General features: G+C 47.2%; 1 protein-coding gene across 1 annotated transcript in view; it reads left to right on the top strand.

Annotated features, from left to right (window-relative positions):
- The window catches only part of LOC109916792 (collagen alpha-1(V) chain-like), a 259,059-nt gene that overhangs the window by 43,433 nt on the left and 197,281 nt on the right, over window positions 1-18,345 (top strand). The window contains exons 2-4 of the mRNA XM_048617801.1: window positions 5,062-5,229; window positions 7,475-7,688; window positions 9,548-9,710. Of these exons, the coding sequence (XP_048473758.1) occupies window positions 5,062-5,229; window positions 7,475-7,688; window positions 9,548-9,710 (545 nt within the window). The remainder of the gene's footprint in view (window positions 1-5,061; window positions 5,230-7,474; window positions 7,689-9,547; window positions 9,711-18,345) is intronic.

The following is an 18,345-nucleotide window of genomic DNA, read 5'->3' as shown; positions in this document are numbered from 1 at the left end:
TGCGGGACAGGAAGAAGCGGAGGGCCTTAAGGCCATCTGCATGGGGAATGCAGGTGTAGAGGGACTGGACGTCCATGGTAAAGATGAGGTGTTGGGGACCGGGGAATTGGAAGTTCTGGAGGAGGTGGAGGGCGTGGGTGGTGTCACGGACATAGGTAGGGAGTTCCTGGACCAAGGGGGAGAAAATGGAGTCTAGATAGTTGGAGATCAGTTCGGTGGGGCAGGAGCAGGCGGAGACAATGGGTCGACCAGGGCATTCAGGTTTGTGGATTTTGGGAAGGAGATAGAAGCGGGCAGTGCGAGGTTGGGGAACGATGAGGTTGGAGGCCGTGGGTGGGAGGTCACCTGAGGTGATGAGGTTGTGGATGGTTTGCGAGATGATGGTTTGGTGCTCAGGGGTGGGGTCATGATCAAGGGGGCGGTAGGAGGAGGTGTCGGAGAGTTGGCGTCCGGCCTCGGCGATGTAGAGGTCAGTGCGCCATACTACAACTGCGCCTCCCTTGTCCGCGGGTTTTATGGTGAAGTTGGGATTGGAGCGGAGGGAGCGGAGGGCTGCACGTTCTGTGGGGGAGAGGTTGGAGTGGGTGAGAGGGGTGGAGAGGTTGAGGCGATTGATGTCTCGATGGCAGTTGGAGATGAAGAGGTCGAGGGAGGGTAGGAGGCCTTGGGGTGGTGTCCAGGAGGAGGGGGTGTGTTGGAAGCGGGAGAAGGGGTCAGTAGAGGGAGGGTTAGGCTCGACGGCAGTTGGAGATGAAGAGGTCGAGGTCAGCCTCTCTGCTCCTATGATGCTGCTTGGCCTGCTGTGTTCATCCAGCCCTGCACCTTGTTGTCTCTAAAAACATTCAATTGGATCGACAACAAAGCAATGTTCCTCTGATGAAGATGTGCTGGAGACATCAATGTGATTCATACAGTGGTAAATACTCCATTGACAGATATGGAGGTCTCTCCTGTACCTAGATGCATTCTCCATGGGAACATTCTCTTTATTTTGATCTGTGACCTGACACAACCTCAAAGTGACCAGGCTGGCATTTTAACTGACTGCACAAAACTTAATAAAGCCTCCAATCAAGACTAGCACCTTACCACTTTGTATGCAGGGGAGTTTTTTAAAATTCATTTGTGGGATGAGGGCATCACAGGCTGGGTCAGCATTTCTTGCCCATCCCTTGTTGCCCCTGGAGAAGGTGGTGGTGAGCTGCCTTCTTGAACCGCTGCATTCCTCCTGCTGTGGGTTGACCCACAATGCCCTAAGGAAGGGAATTCCAAGATTATGATCCAGCGGCAGTGAAGGAACGACGATATATTTCCAAGTCAGGATGGTGAGTGACTTGGAAGGGAACCTGGAGGTGGTGGTGTTCCCATATATCTGCTGTCCCTTGTCCTTCTAGATGGAAGTGGTCGTGGGTTTGGAAGGAACTGTCTGAGGATCTTGTGTGAATTTCTGCAGTGTATCTTGTAGATAGTACACACTGCTGTTACTGAGTGTCGGTGGTGGAGGGAGCGGATGTTTGTGGATGTGGTGCCAAACAAGCGGGTTGCTTTGTGCTGGATGGTGCCAAGCTTCTTGAGTGTTGTTGGGGCTGTACTCATCCAGGAAATTGGGGACTATTCCATCACACTCCTGACTTGTGCCTTGTAGATGGTGGACAGGCTTTAAGGAGTCAGGAGATGAGTTACTCGCCACAGTATTCCCGGGTTCTGGCCTGCTTTTGTAGCCACTTTATTTATGTGGTGAGTCCAGTTGAGTTTCTGGTCAATGGTAACCCCCAGGATGTTGACTGGGGGATTCGGTGATGGTAACACCATTGAATGTCAAGGGGCGGTGGTTAGATTGTCTCTTATTGGTGATGGTCATAGCATGTTATTTATGTGGTGCGAACGTTACTTGCCACTTGTCAGCCCAAGCCTGGATATTGTCCAGATCTTGTTGCATGTGAACACGGACTGTTCCAGTGTCTGAGGAGTTGTGAATGGTGCTGAACATTGTGCAATCATCAGCGAACATCCCCACTTCTGACCTTATGATGGAGGGAAGGTCATTGCTGAAGCAGCTGAAGATGATTGGGCCGAGGACTCTACCCTGAGGAACTCCTACAGAGATATCCAGGAGCTGAGAGGGCTGACCTCCATTCAGCCCTTTCAGCCTGTTCGATTTGATCAGGCCTGATCCTCTACCTCAGGAGTGTATTCCCACTTTCTCCTGATGCCTTTAATATCTAAAAATGTACCAAACTCTTTCTTGAATGTCCCACCCCGATGACATTCTGCGATAGGGACCTGAAACGCTAACTCTGTTTTTTCCTTCACAGGTGCTGCCAGCCCTGCTGAGCTTTTCCAGCAACTTTGTTTTTGTTCCTGTTTTACAGCATCTGCAGTTCTTTCGGTTTTTATTCAGTATTCCCATCATTTACCATATCAGGATTTGAACCTGCAGAATATTAATGGGGTTTCTGGATTAATAGTCCAGTGATACTCCCATATGGCCATCGCCTCTTGCTGTTTTAATTTTCTCAGGGAAACTAGCTTTTCATCACATCTTGACTAAAAGTCGAACATTGGTCCAAAACTTCCAATCGAGGGAGGAAGATTGGATGGGTAGTCCGCACTTGGAATCGAACATTGCCTCTCAGATCAAGTGTAGCTTTGGTTGGCCACTGAGTGGAAGTTTCTTCAATTCTGGCAGTGTGTCCCATGACCAAACGTAACTGGGAGTGGTGGGGGTGGGGGGTGTTGTTGGGGTGTTATCGTGAACTCATTGTAAAGGGAAAATTGTGTAGAGTAGCATTACAAAGTGTATATTGGGTCATCCCCAATAGAAGTAATTGACATCTTTTCGGTAGCCCTAGAACAGGAGTTATTCTTCTTCGACTGCAAAGTCAGTCCAAAACCTGATATAATAAGAAGAGCTGATTAAATTACAGCAACAAGCTTGGCTCTGATTAATGGCTGCCTAGCTGTAAAAGCAAATACTTATTTCCTGAATAAAGCAATGTAAGATGTGTTGCTCCCTTGCTCTGGCAAGCTGGGATAGCTGAATATCACTGAAGGTGACATTGCTGCCAGTTGGACCTGCTGCTGACATTAAGACATGGACGATCAGCGAGATTATTTATTTGCAGAGTTGGCTTGGCAGATGGTCAATAGAGTGAGCCTGAGAAGCAGAATCAGAATTAGAGGAGACTGGAAATGCTCAGCAGGTCTGATGGTGGAGAGAGGGACAGAGTTCCGTGTCTTGGGCCAATGATCTTGCATCAGAACTCGGAAAAGTTAGAGATGGAGCAGGCTTCGAACAAGGAAGGGTGGGAACAAGGATAAAAGAGACACCCGTGATAGGGTGGAAGACAGGCAAGATTAAATGACAAATGATTAGTCTGCCAGGGTTAAAGGTAATAGAATGAATGGCTACAGTGCAGGTAGAAGCTATTCAGTCTACACTGACCCTCCCACCCAAACATATCCTATTTTACCATGATTTAATCCACCTCGCTTAGGCATCCCTTGACACCATGGGACAATTTACCGATTTGGTAGATCTAACAAATCTACACATCTTTGGAACAGCAGGAGGAAACCCACACAGACATAGAACAAAGGTGCAGACTTCACAGACAGTCACACAAAGCTGGAATTGAACCCAGGTCCCTGGCGCTGGGAGACAGTAGTGCTAACCACTGAGCCATTGTGTCACCCTAGTGGCAGTAAGGGAAAAAAAGGAGCATAATGGCGGTACGGTGGCTCAGTGGTTAGCACTGCTGCCTCCCAGCGCCAGGGACCCGGATTCGATTCCACCCTCGGGTAACTGAATGTGTGGAGTTTGCACATTCTCCCCGTGTCTGCGTGGGTTTCCTCCGGGTGCTCCAGTTTCCTCCCACAGTCCGAAGATGTGCAGGTTAGGTGGATTACCTATGGGAAATTGCCCGTAGTGTTCAGGGATGTGTAGATTAGGTTGGTTGGGTCTGGGTACAATGCTCTGAGGGTCGGTGTGGACTTGTTGGGCCGAAGGGCCTGTTTCCACACTGTAGGGATTCTATGATCTAAACGTTCTATGATCTAAAATATGTATCCAGAACAGCTGTGCTGTTGTCTGAAAGCAACGATAGTGGAGAAAAATCAAAACATGCACAGAAAAGGAAATGCTTCCTGATCTGGTCTCTGTGTTCCTTGCTCGAAATACTGTACATTCTGCTCTCTGCGAAATACCTTCCCTCTGTCCTGAGCTTCAGTGACTGGTCATTTTAATTCCCTTTGCTCTCACGCTGACATCCCTGTCCTCAGTCTGCTGCTTTCGATTTGGATACTTTACAGCTTTCTGGACTCAACACTGAAGTCAACAACTTCAGACCATTAACTCTGATTTAATGCCATCGCCCCTGCTTCCCCAACCAACCACTCACGTTGCTTCCTTCTCTCTGCGTCTTGTTGCTTTAAAGTGATGTGTAAAAGAAGTGAAGGTGACGTGGACAAAAATCTTTTTCGCACAGCGAATAGTTAGGGTGGTTGGTATCTGAAATGCACTGCCTGGGAGGAAATCCCACTAATGTAAAAAAAGAAGTCCTCGGATGAGCACTTGAAATGTCATAAACGTTCAAGGCTGTGGGTCAAGAGCTGTAATGAATGTAGATTTAGAGTAGTTTTGTGCTGGTGCAGAATCGATGGGCTGAAGAGTCTCTTCTGCATTGTCTGATTTGTACAGGCAGTTGGAGCTGACAGCAGTGAGCTAGTTGGAGGGTGGGAGGAAAACAAGTGATCAGCGAAGATTCAAGATGATGAATAAAAGCAGCCAGATCAAATTTCTAACTGAGCAGGAGAACTTGGGATGTAACAAAACCCCATTGATTGTGAACGCCTCAACGTCGTACAAAATGACCTATCTGTGTGTATGAAAGGATGTTTGGCTTAAAGAGCATTGCCCATCACTTTACCTCCCTGCCCCTGTTTTAGGACGTGTGGCTGAACATTTTGTTAAAAAAAAAATTGCCTGGCGACGCGTTTCTCGGTAAATCGGGATGGGTTTGGCATCGCCACATCGAATAAATGTGCTGTTGACTCTTGCAGAGGACCCAGTTGATGTCTTACAAATACTGGACCTCCAGGACACCATGGACGGAGTTGTAACAGTCGCGGGATTTTGCACACATCGAAAAGGCTCTGAAGAGACGGATCTTGCACTCCGACTAGAAAACAAAACTCATTTCAGCGCCCTGACTACGCAGTTATTCCCAGGTGTGTTTGTATTTGTGGTTTGTAAGCTTTGGTCAATGCAATTCCTCCTGTGCTACAGACAGTGGGATGGGTTTCGAGTTGGGTTGGGGGGTTAGTTTAGCGGCCTACTGTGAATCAGAGTGCTTGGCTTGCCCTGAGGCTAAAATGGGAGGCTTAAGGTCGATTGTGAGCCCTTGTATTCGAGCACAAAACAAATCTGGTTCCAGGGTTCATGGTTCCAAAGATTAAACTCCTAACCAAGTGAAGTAAAATTCTGACATGAGCAAGCCTGCTCAGATTGTACTTATCAAACAATGCAGTACAAGGGGAGGTCACCTCTCTGAAAAGATAGCCAGTTGGCGAGACAATTTTTCGTTAATTTACGGAGCCAAAGATTACAAGCATATGACTCCTAACCCAACCTCACTGCAGTGCCTGCTTAGATGTTTGATCAGCTTCTTCAGATGTGTGGTAATGTTCCTCCACAGCCATCACTTTGTGAAGTTGGATTTAACTTTCTGACCCAGAGGTGGGGACACTGTCACTGCACCATGAGACCTTAGTGTCTCTATTTCTGTGCTGAAGTAAATGCATCCCCTCACCCCCCCCATCCCCATCCAGTCATTGTCCTCTACCTCCATACAGTTAAACACAATTGACGTCCATTTAAAAGCAAAACACTGCAAACCTGAAACAAGAAGAGAAAATGGCTGGAGAAACTCAGCAGGTCTGGGAGCTTCTGTGGAGAGAGAGAAATAGAGTTAACGTTTCGAGTCAGTTCTGAAGAAGTGTCACATTGGACTCGAAATGTTAACTCTTGTTCTTCATTCCATGGACGTTGCACGATCTGCTGAGTTTACAGTGAAGAATGTTGTTAGTGCTGGCTCTTTGGTGGATCTGTCTAATTACAAACATAAAAAACTAAAAACTAGGAGCAGGAGTAGGTAATTCAGCCCCTCGAACCTGTTCCACCATTTAATACAATCATGGCCGATCAACTCGACTCCTATTTCGGTCTCAACTCCACTTTCCTGCCCACTCTCCATAACCCTTTAATCTGTGACTAATTAAAAATCTATCGGTCTCCTCCTCACATTTACTGAATGTCCCAGTGCCCACCGCACTCTGGGATAATGAATTCCACAGATTCACCCGCCCCCACCCTTTAAGAGGAATAACTTCTCCTCATCTCTCTTTTAAACTTGCTGCTTCTTATCCTGAAACAATGAGCTCTCCTTCTAGATTGCCCCGATAGGGGAAACATCCTCTCCAAGCAACTTTGTCAAACTCTTCGGCATCTTACGCACCTCAATTAAACCTCTCATTCTTCCAATCTCAAGAGAATTTCAGCCAAAACTGCTCAGTCTCTCTCCATAAGTCAAACCCCAGTTACACCACCCCCATGTTTTTTGCTCATATACTTAGCTTTACATCTATCTCAATATGTCAACCACTTGTCTACTTCCCTTTTGGAAGTCACAGTTAAATCTTTTTCCAACTCTGCAGCTCAATCCAGACCAGAACCATTTGCTACCTTGAAAAGAAATGCTCCACATCGCCCCCTTTTGATTCTTTGACCAGCCATCTTCAATGTTATCCTTTCATTACCGACCCTTTTACCACAAGAAGCAGCTCCTCCTTATCTACTCTATCTGCATCAGTTTGAACAGCTCTTTTACATATTCTCTCCCCCTCTCCAAAAAGAATAATGGTAGATCCTCTTGTCTTTTTCATGTCAATAGGAGCAGCAGCAGGCCATTTGGCCCATCAATAAGATCTTACTGATCTGATTGCAGCCTTAGCTCTATCTTCTTGGCTGTCCTTCATGATCATTGCCTTGTCCAACAAAATTCTGTATAGATTCAATATATTCAATGATTTAGCTTCCACTACTCTCTGGAGAAGAAATTTGCAAAGACTAATGACCCTCTGAGAGAAGAAATCTCACTTCATTGAAGAGTGAGATAATTGCAGGCTTTGAAATTTAATCGAAAGTTGGAATCCTTAGCCTCTCATGAGGTATCCACAGCCCAAAATGATGGTCTCTTGATTCTAGGACGTTCCATTTGGGGAGAGGATGATACCAATGGAGAAAAGTGGTTTAGTGCCTTGAGTAGGCCAAGTTGGAGCCTGTGTGAATTCTAGAAGATCCACAGAGAGAAGTGATCGTCATTAATTTCAACGTGTGTGTCATTAAGGAATGTAATCGCGCCATACTTCGTTAATAAATACACTTATCAATTCATCTTTTTCTACAAAACTTTAGATGGACATTTTCCAGAGAATTTCTCCATCCTAATGACACTGAAGGCCAAGAAAATGTCTCAGTTCTTCCTGTTGTCCATTTACAATGATCAAGGGATACAACAGCTCGGGGTAGAGATTGGGCGATCTCCTGTCTTCCTTTATGAGGATCAAACAGGCAAACCGACTCCTGAGGAATACCCCATCTTCAAAAAAATTAACCTCTCCGATGGCAAGTAAGTACAGCACACTTTGACCCTTCCTCCTACCATTCAGTCACTCAGCAAAGTTTTTCTCAGATGCATCTTTGTGTAAGTCTTTGGCGGAATCATTTAGATTTGGTGATGGTGCTGACATCTCCAACGTACCTGTCCATGTTCTAAAGGTAGACTACTCAACAGCTTCCATTTATGCAGTGTGTTTAAGGAGGAAGATGTCCCCAAGGCACACTGTAGAAGGGTTATCGAACAACATTTGACAAGAGGGTTCTTGTAACGCAGTGGTAGAGTCCCTACCTCTTGACCAGGAGGTCCCGTCTCTGGATGTGATGGCCACAGAGAAGTGTTGTTAAAACGTCCGAGCTTAACACAACAAAGAAAACCAAAACCTGTTGTGAGATATGAGGACAGGTGGCCAAAAGGTTTGGTAAAAGAGGTGAGGATTATGGAATGTCTTAAACAAAGAGAGCTGGAGAGCTCCTTCCGAGGTACACAGTCTGAAGCAACAAACAGCAAAGAGCGAGGTCTAAGGTCATTCTAGTTTCCCCAGCTCAGTGTGGCTTTCAGTTGATGGGTGAAGTTTATTGGCAGGTAGACCTGCAGTCACTATACCATCCACCAGTGGTGCTGTCAATAGGATTACAGAGAAACGTTACAACAGAACGTGCGAATTGTTTCCACATGGACTGGGCAATATCCAGAACATTTAGAAATGTAGGGAACCAGGTTGTCCAGAATAACGACACTGGACGTGAGCCAAGACTTGGTCATTAAAAGGAGTGCTGTCTGACAGTGGCAATGATGGAATCCCTACAGTGTGGAAGCAGACCATTTGGCCCATCGAGTCCATGCTGGCCTCAAAGAGAATTCCACCCAGACCCACCCTTTTACTGTAACCCTTCATTTCTCTTGGCTGACCCACCCAGCCTGCACATCTCTGGACACTACGGGCAATTTAGCACGGCCAATCCAACTAGCCTACACATTATTGGATGGTGGGAGGAAACCGGAGCACCCGGAGGAAACCCACGCAGACATGGGGAGAATGTGCAAACTCCACACCCGAGGGTGGAATTGAATCTGGGTCCCTGGCACTGTGAGGCAGCAGTGCTAACCACTGAGCCACCGTGCCACCCAGTGATTTGAATATTGTAGAATGTTTGTGCCCCTCTTAATTGTTGACTGTCTCGTTCATCAAAATTCTGTTTAGATTATAGAATATGTCCACTGCTCTCTGGGGAAGAGAGACTGATGACCCTCTGAGAGAAGAAACCCCACCTCATTGAAGAGTGGCATATCTCCTCCCCTCTCACTCTCTCGATGAAAGAAAAATGACTGCAGATGCTGGGAAACTGAAGCAAACACAGAAAACTGCTGCAGGAACTCAGAGAGAGGAGCAGAGTTAACGTTTCGAGTCTAGTATGACTCTCGCTCGGAACTGGAGAACTGGACAGCTTCCAGACCTGTTGAGTTTCTCCAATATTTTCTGCGTTGGGTGTCCCCCCACTCCATCTCGTCCTTTCAAGACATTTTCTTACTGAAACCTTTTGGTCACCCAACTGAATGCTTCCTCTTTTTGAGTTGGACCAAAAATCGTTTTGTCCATGGCCGCTCCCCCATTGGGATGATGATAAAGGTCCGATGTAAATGCAGGTTGTTGGGGTGAAACATGCGACAGGGGGGTGAACTGAGTGAACAACTGTTGCTTAATTGGGGGGGGGGTTGCTTAATTGTTGCTCGAATGAGAATCTTTCCATCTGCTGAGTAAGCCTTGTACCAACGGTACATCATGCTCGAGTGACCAGTCTGCTAACAGCGCCCACCCTGTCTTCTCTGATGGGGCCCACTTCAATACCCGGGCTGGTTGTGTTTTGCAGATGGCACCGGTTGGCGATCAGCGTTGAAGGGAAGAATGTCACAATGATCGTTGACTGCAACCAGCAGATATCTGAGCATCTAGCTCGAAGTGACAACCCAGAGATCAGCACCAATGGAATCACTGTCTTTGGTACCAGGATATTGGATGAGGAAGTGTTTGAGGTTAGTGTGAAGGTTTGTCGGCCAATGGAGTCCGGTGTGCCTTTTTTTTTTGTGTGTGGGCTCTCTTTGTGTCTATCTTGGTCTCCCTCCCATCAATCTGTAGCTAAAGACACTAGTACTAAACTAATTCAGACAGAGCGGGAACAAACCCCCATATTCCATGAGCATTATGCCCTGAACTTTGAGCTGTTTACTGATCTCATTTGGAGTTATGATCAGGGTATTTTAAATTAAGGTTGAGAGCCCCTGTTTGGAGCAAAATATCTACTTCAAGCTCCCGATCAGGCAGGGATTGAGGTGGTATGTGTTGCCTTCAATAGTCTCACTCACTATCTTGGCTAGTGTGTGAAGAATCTTTGCAACGACACACTGCTGGGTGCCAGGCAAGCTAAAAATGCCAACATAATATGGGCAGAGGTTTGGGGAGGTTGCAGATGAAGGAACAGGGTGGGGGTCGTGGGAAATAGTCCTGTTTGAAGTCGCCATTCACATTTAGGCTTGAAACTGTCAGCATCCATTTGTTATCCAGGATACATCTGCAAAAGGTGAACCAGAACTTCCATCGCAATAAAAGAAATTATTTCATTTCAGAGTCAAATTGTGAGTTTGCAAAGTGGCAGAATTAAGGAGTGCCTGAGGGCTCAGTTCTTGGCACATGGCAACTCTAGATGGCGTAGGGGGTGGGGTTAGGGGAGAGACATTGACATGTGCCAAGGGTGGGAGTGGGTACACAATGCTTGCTGGTCCTTCAGGAATTTTGGGGGATGACTTGGAAAGCCGCCATTGAATTCCTTGTACCTTACTTTTAAGAACGTTGTGTGGCATGGAGGTAGTGTGCCTACCTCTGGCCCAGAAGGCCTGGGTTCAAGCCACACTTGGTCCAGAGGAGTGTAACAATTGTGAACAGGTTGGTTTGAAAATGCTGAGAGCTCCAATAGCCTCTCTGTTTGTGTGGTCTCCCCTCGAAGCTGCTTGTGGATGAGCCCAATCGGTGAGTATGTTGGAATATCTTGGGGCAAAGGGAACTATAGAGCAGAAAGATGTGTCCAACCCCTCAGAAAGAGCTCCAAATTCACTGTCACACTTTGGCGCTTTCTTCAGCAATCCCTGGTGCACTGTCCTTCCCAACTGATGTAGAAGTCGTAGAGTCATACAGCATGGACAAAGGCCCTTCAGCCCAACTCATCCATGCTGACCAGTTTTTCTAAACCGAACTATCTTACTTGCCTGCATTTGGCCCATATCCCTCCAAACCTTTTCCAGTTCATGTACCTGTCCAAATGTCTTTTAAATGTTATAACTGTATTTACATCTATCACTTCCTCTGGCAGCTTGTTCTGTATATGCACCACCCTCTGTGTGAAAAAGTCGCCCTTCAGATCCTTTTTAAATCTCTTCCCCTCTCACCTTAAACCCACACCCTCTAGTTTAGGACTTCATTACCCTGGGGGAAAAGACCTTGGCTATTCACCTTATCCATGCCCCTCCTGGTTTTATTAACCTCTATAAAGTCACCCCTCAGCCTCCGACGCTCCAGGGTAAAAAGTCTCAGACTATCCAGCCTCTCCTTATTAACTCAAACCCTCCAGTCTCGGTGACATCCTTGAAAATCAGTTTTTCACTCTTTCCAGTTTAAAAATGACCTTCCTGTAGCAGGGCAACCAGAATTGAATGCGGTGCTCCAAATGTGACCTGACCAATGTCTTTGTACAGCTGTAACATGAGTGTCCCAACTCCTGTACCCAAAGTACTCAATGCCCACTCCAGCTGAGAGTCAGTCTGTGTGACCTCCCTCACGTTTGATGCCCTCCCATTGACACTATTGTTTGATGGACTGTCCTCAATTGGCCTCGTGTACACTTTTCGATTCGGAAGGCGGTTTGCCTTGTTTCTGTGGCCGGGGTTGAAGCAGTTCAGGACCCTGGGCCTGAACAAAGACTCTTGAGCGTTCACGCAGTGATCGATCGATCAGTTGATTCGAGCAACTCTGCAATGACTGACCCAGAGACAAGGCTCATGCCATCGATGGGACCAGGCTGTCAGAGCCGGTCTAGAAAGGGGCCAGGAAATGGGCAGAGGCAGATGCACACAACGTCTGGTGCAGGTGCTGGTGCCAAGAGCTGGTTACCAAGGAGCAGATGTCGCTGAGCAGTATTGTGGATATGACCAGATGGTTTCCACACCCGGCTGGCCTGCCCTTGATGTGATATTTTATTAACTGTGCAGGGGATTTCCTGATGTGCAGAGCAAGTGGGTGGCTGTGTGCTCACATCCTGATCCTATCCCAGAATAGTGACCGCAGTTAGACTCGCTGGAGTCACGTCCCCCCGGCTGCTAATCTGCTCACTCCCGCCAGCTTCCCTAACCCTGGGGAAGTGGCAAGTTCAAACAAGTCCCACATTAGCTCCACGATCTCTGATCCAGTCAGGGACCATTAAATCTGCAACTGTTCTGAAAAAGCAAATGTGCATCAATTAAGAACATGCTTGGATTAATCTGAGATAAACTGCAAAGGAGAGTAATTTGTTGGCAACAGCCAAGTCAGATTGTTTGTTAGTTTGTCATTCAGCAACAGAGAAAATGAAGGCAGAATATACGTACCTCAAAGCGATTTGCCTTCTAAAGACGGCTGATTTCGCTCTGTATTTGGCCTTTATATTTCCTATCCAAGTCTCATTGTCTCTCTCTCCTTTTTTTGGATATTGTCCTCATTCTGTCTCGTTGAGTTTGGTTGTATGCTGTGTCAGAACATCTCTGCTCAAGTGCTCCCATGTGACTGCTGCCCTTGGTCTTGAGTATTACCCCAACAGCTCAGGGACAACCCTAGTTCCCTTGGGTCAGCTGTGATGCCTGCTGTTGTTGGCCAGCTGTGATGAATGGACCAAAGATCCTCAGACAGCACCTTCCAAACCCACAACCACTTCCATTTAGAAGGACAAGGGCAACAGATACATGGGAACACCACTCCCCTCCAAGTCACTCACCATCCTGACTTGGAAGTATATTGCCGTTCCTTCACGGTCGCTGGGTCAAAATCCTGGAATTCCCTCCCTAAGGGCATTGTGGGTCAACCCACAGCAGGAGGAATGCAGCGGTTCAAGAAGGCAGCTCATCACCACCTTCTCAAGGGCAACTAGGGATGGGCAAGAAATGCTGACCCAGCCAGAGACACCCACATCCCACAATGAATAGCGAAAAATAAAGCATCAAACCTGGGGTTTTCTTGAGTAGAGAAAGTCACGTGTCGTCAAACTTCTGAGTGTATATTTTTTAAACCATAGTTTGAATTAAAATTTAGCAACTAAGATAATATTTCTCATGATATTTGTATTTTTTTTAACTCAATTGAGTCATTTGAGATCTCGGGCAGTTGTCTGCGTTTTTTTAGTCACTCATGAGATGTGAGTGTCGCTGTCTGGGCCAGTATTTATTGCCCGTCCCAGTTGCCCCTTGAGAAGGTGAGGGTGAGCTGCCTTCTTGAACTGCAGCAGTCCTCCTGCTGTGGGTTGACCCACAATGCCATTAGGGAGGGAATTCCAGGATTTTTACCCAGGGACACTGAAGGAACATTGATATATTTCCAAGTCAGGATGGTGAGTGGCTTGGAGGGGAACTTGCAGGAGGTGGTGTTCCCATGTATCTGCTGTCCCTTGTTCTTCCAGATGGAAATGGTCGTGGGTTTGGAAGGCTCTGTCTGTTAATGTTTGGTGAATTTCTGCAGTGCATCTTGTAGATAGTACACACTGCTGTTACTGAGCGTCAGTGGTGGAGGGAGCGGATGTTTGTGGATGTGGTGCCAATCAAGCGGGCTGCTTTGCCCTGGCTGGTGTCAAGCTTCTTGAGTGTTGTTGGAGCTGCACCCATCCAGGCAAGTGGGGCATATTCCATCACATTCCTGACTTGTGCCTTGTTAATTGTGGACAGGCTTTGCAAGATCAGGAGGTGGGTTACTCGCTGCAATATTCCTAGCCTGTCACCTGCTCTTCTAGCCACTATGTTATGTGGCAAGTCCAGTTGAGTTTCTAGTCAATGGTAATCCCCAGGATGTCAATAGTTGGGGATTCAGAGATGGTAAGACCATTGAATGTCAAGGGGCGGTGGTTAGATTGTCTCTTATTGGTGATGGTCATAGCCTGGCATTTGTGTGGCACAAATGTCACTTGCCACTTGTCAGCCCAAGCCTGGATATTGTCCAGATCTTGTAGCATTTGAACACGGACTGCTCCAGTCTCTGAGGATTTGCTGAACATTGTGCAATCGTTGGCAAACATCCCCACTTCTGACCTTATGATGGAGGGAAGGTCATTGATGAAGCAGCTGAAGATATTTCGTGCATCACCTCAAGCCCAAGTAAAGATCCTACACCCAGGGTCACTGACAGTGATCAGCATTCAGTCAGTGAGTACTCAGAGCTGATGGAAGAGCTGGATTACTGATGGTTAACAACTGGATCCTTTTGGGAGTTATGTTTCTTTTAACAGCATCCATGAGGAAAACCATCTCATGTATCCTTTTCCCGAGTTATATGGGCTAAATGGGAGTCAACGAAGGTAAGTTCCTACAAGCAGCTGAGGAGGAAATTGCAGGACAGTCAGGTGTAGAAAAATGAATTTCTCTTTTGGCAGACCATTACTTTTTAGTGTAGGAATTATTTACTTTATTTGTTCATCAGATGTGGACATCATAGAGTCATACAGCATGGAAACAGTCCAACCAGTCCATGCTGAACATAATCCCAAACTAAACCAGTCCCACCTGCCTGCTCCTGGCCCTTATCCCTCGAAATCTTTCCTATTCATGTACTTTCCAAATGTCTGCATCCACTACTTCCTCAGGAAGTTTATTCCACACACAAACCACCTTCTGCATAAAAAAATGTGCTCCTCATGTCTTTTTAAACTCTTTCTCCTCTTGCCTTAAAAATATGCCCCCTAGTCTTGAAATACCCCACTCTAGGGAAAAGACAGCTACCATTAACTCTATCTGTATCCCTCATGATTTTATAAGCCTCTATAAGGTTGCCTCTCAACCTCCTACGCTCCAGTACTGGCTAGTCCATCATTTATTGCCTGTCCCTAATTGCCCAATAGGCAGTTAAGAGTCAACCACATTCTGGGGTCATATTTAGGCCAGACCGGGTAAGCATGGCAGATTTAATTCCCCATCATTTTCTGATGAAAGGTCTAGGCCCGAAACGTCAGCCTTCCTGCTCCTCTGATGCTGCTTGGCCTGCTGTGTTCATCCAGCCCTGCACCTTGTTATCTCAGATTCTCCAGCATCTGCAGTTCCTATATCCCTGTACATTGGGTGGCTCAGTGCTACCCCTGCTGGCCCCGTCGTCATATTACACAAAGGAGGACAGAAACATGCATTTCTGTAGTGCCCGGCACAGCCTCAGGACGTTTCAGTGATGCTTTACGACCAATTAAGTACCTTCTCAAGTGCACGGTGCACAAACGCAGCCTTTCAGCTGGAGGCTGGAATCGATCCGCAAGTATTAATGTTGTGCCTTTGAACCAGAGGGCCTTAGGTTGAAGGCCCTTTCCGTGAGTTGTTGAGCGAGGGGGAGCCCTCCCAAGCTGCTGGTGCAAGCAAGCCTGGTGTTGCCCAGGGAGCAATGTACAGGTTTGCAGCAAGGAGGGTAATGGCTGTTTACCAACAAAACAGTGTGATCTGACAACCCCATGTAACGGAGGGAAAGCCAAAGAGGGAGTCTCCCTGTTAGTGTTTATCCAAACATTCCCCCGTTTTCACAGAGCCAGAAGCTTTGGGGGCAGGGCTGGGGGTGGGGTGCGGGGGTGGTGTGGAATAATAGATGCCCTGAAGAATGCACATTACTATCCCATTGTTCACACTGATTTCAGACAATGAGCCACTGGTCCTTGCACAGTTTCAACTGTGAGCCCAGTGTTATTATTAGACTATTCTGTTGGACACTGCGCATGTAAATACCAGCAACCTGTCCCTCACATAGCAGTGCTTTCACAGACTGTCTTTGCAATGATTATGGTTCTGCAAAGTGCAGATTTCCCTGCAAGGGGGCATAGGTAGGTACGGTCAGGCTAATGAATTGTATTTGTATCCATTTGACAATTTGGGGCTCAGTTAGCTCAGCCGTCTAGACAGCTGGTTTGTGATGCAGGTTGGCAGTATAGCACGGTGGCTCAGTGGTTAGCACTGCTGCCTCACAGTGCCAGGGACCCGGGTTCGATTCCACCCTCGGGTGACTGTCTGTGTGGAGTTCTCCCCGTGTCTGTGTGGGTTTCCTCCCACAGTCCAAAGATGTGCAGGTTAGGGTGGACTGGCCATGCTAAATTGCCCTAAGCGTGTAGGCTAGGTGGGTTAGCTGTGGGAAACATGGGGTTAGGGGAATAGGGAGGGTCTGGGTGGCCTGACCGTTGGAGGGTTGGTGTGGACTTGATAAGCCAAATGGCTTGCTTCTACACTGCCGGGATTCTACACCAACAGCGCGGGCTCAATTCCTATGCCAGCTGAGGTTACCATGAAGGACTGTTCCTTCAGCTGAGGCACGGTGGCCCTCAGGTTAAACCACCAGCAGTTGTCTCTCTCTAATGAGGGAGTGGGACTATGGCAATGTCACCTTTTTTTTCATTTCAAGAAGTTCCAAAGTCACCAGTGAAGTGAGGCATTGATTCAAAGAAGTGCAGGTTAGGGTGGATTGGCCGTGCTAAATTGCCCCATAGTGCCCAGGGATGTGCAGGCTAGGTGGGTTAGACATGGGAAATGCAGGGGTAGAGGTAGGGGAATGGGTCTGGGTCTGGGTCGGATGATCTTCGTAGGGGTGATGTGCACTTGTTGGGCCGAATGGCCTGTTTCCACACTGTAGTGATTCTATGATTCCACCCAATGCTTTGTTGAGCCCTGACTTCTGGCATACTTGGAGTTTGGTAAGGGCAGCAGGGCCGGGGGTGGGGGTTGGGGAGGGGAAGACCATTATAAAGAGGGGTAATCTGGAAGAAGCTAGATGGGCTCAATGGTTTCACTAAACCCTGGGGGACTTTGTGACTGCCCTGGGAAAGATTGCAGATGGTTCACAAGTCTGAATACTGTGAAGGTTTTTATTCTGTTCTGAACCGAGGCCCTGGGAACCTGCCTCTCATGATGCCAAGCCAGCATTTGGGCTGGCACGCTGACATATAAATTCACAGATTCCAAGCATATGTTCACTTAAGACAGAACGTTTTTGGCACAGAATGGCAATTAGTGTTGGGTATCTTAAGGCTTTGATGTGGATGAATGCAGTGGTACAGTGTAAAGGATGGGAAGGAGGGTAGACATTGACAGTGTGCCCAGAATTGAGTGGTGAGCTTTAGTGATTGGATTCAGTCCATACAGAGGAGCCAAGATGGTGAATTTATTGATGTATCAATTTATTAGCGGTGCGCTGTAAATAGAACAAAGAACAAAGAAAATTACAGCACAGGAACAGGCCCTTCAGCCCTCCAAGCCTGCACCGACATGCTGCCCGTCACAACTAAAACCCCCTACCCTTCCGGGGACCGTATCCCTCTATTCCCATCCTGTTCACATATTTGTCAAGACGCCCTTTAAAAGTCACTTTAGTATCTGCTTCCACTACCTCCCCTGGCAGCGAGTTCCAGGCACCCACCACCCTCCGTGTAAAAAAACATGCCTCGTACATCACCTTTAAACCTTACCCCTCGCACCTTAAACCCATAGCCCCTGGTAACTGACTCTTCTACCCTGGGAAAAAGCTTCTGACTGTCCACTCTATCCATGCCCTTCATAATCCGCCCCTCAGCCTCCGTCGTTCCAGTGAGAACAATCCAAGTTTCTCCAACCTCTCCTCACAGCCAATGCCCTCCATACCAGGCAACATCCTGGTAAATATTTTCTGTACCCTCTCCAAATCCACCACATCCTTCTGGTAGTGTGGCAACCAGAATTGAACACAATATTCCAAATGCGATCTAACTGAGGTTCTATGAAGCTGCAACATTATCTGCCAATTTTTAAACTCAGTGTCCGGCCGATGAAGGCAAGCATGCCATATGCCTTGTTGACTACCTTCTCCACCTGCGTTGCTACTTTCAGTGACCTGTGTACCTGTACACCCAGATCCCTCTTTGTGATGATAATAAGAATGTACCCTGAAATCATACTCAAACGTGATTTCTGAAGTCAAAAACCTAGAATGAAAATAATCTTGAATTAAACAAAAAACTCCTCTCAGCTCTCCTTAGTTGGAGTGCAAATGGATTGCCTCGGTAAGTATTGAAGCCTTCGCATTGAGAAAGTTGCTGATCCTCATTTGTTATTTTGTGTGGTACCAATGGATGAGTGGTAGTATCCAAAGTCCATGAGCTCGGGCAAGGAGGCTGGGGAAACATCGCCCCTTTCCAGTTCTCTAATGGCAATTGTCGGAAACGTTTTGCAGGTCTGGCTGGTTTCGGTAATGGAGGAACAGAGTTCTGGCTCCAGGCAGTGACCTTTCTCTGAAAGCAGAAGGTTTTTACATGAACCTGGAGCCAGGGAAACATTGGCATGAGTGGAGCCAGAATGGAACAAAAGGGAGAGGTCCCTGATGGGACAAGAATACATTCCCAGTGAGACCCAATAGACTCCCTACAGTGTGGAAGGAGGCTATTTGGCC

This window comes from Rhincodon typus, chromosome 38, assembly GCF_021869965.1.
Source record: "Rhincodon typus isolate 14 chromosome 38, sRhiTyp1.1, whole genome shotgun sequence".
NCBI classification, from domain to species: domain Eukaryota; kingdom Metazoa; phylum Chordata; class Chondrichthyes; order Orectolobiformes; family Rhincodontidae; genus Rhincodon; species Rhincodon typus.
The sequence above is the reverse complement of the archived record's forward strand: the minus strand, read 5'-3'. Positions and strand labels throughout refer to the sequence as shown.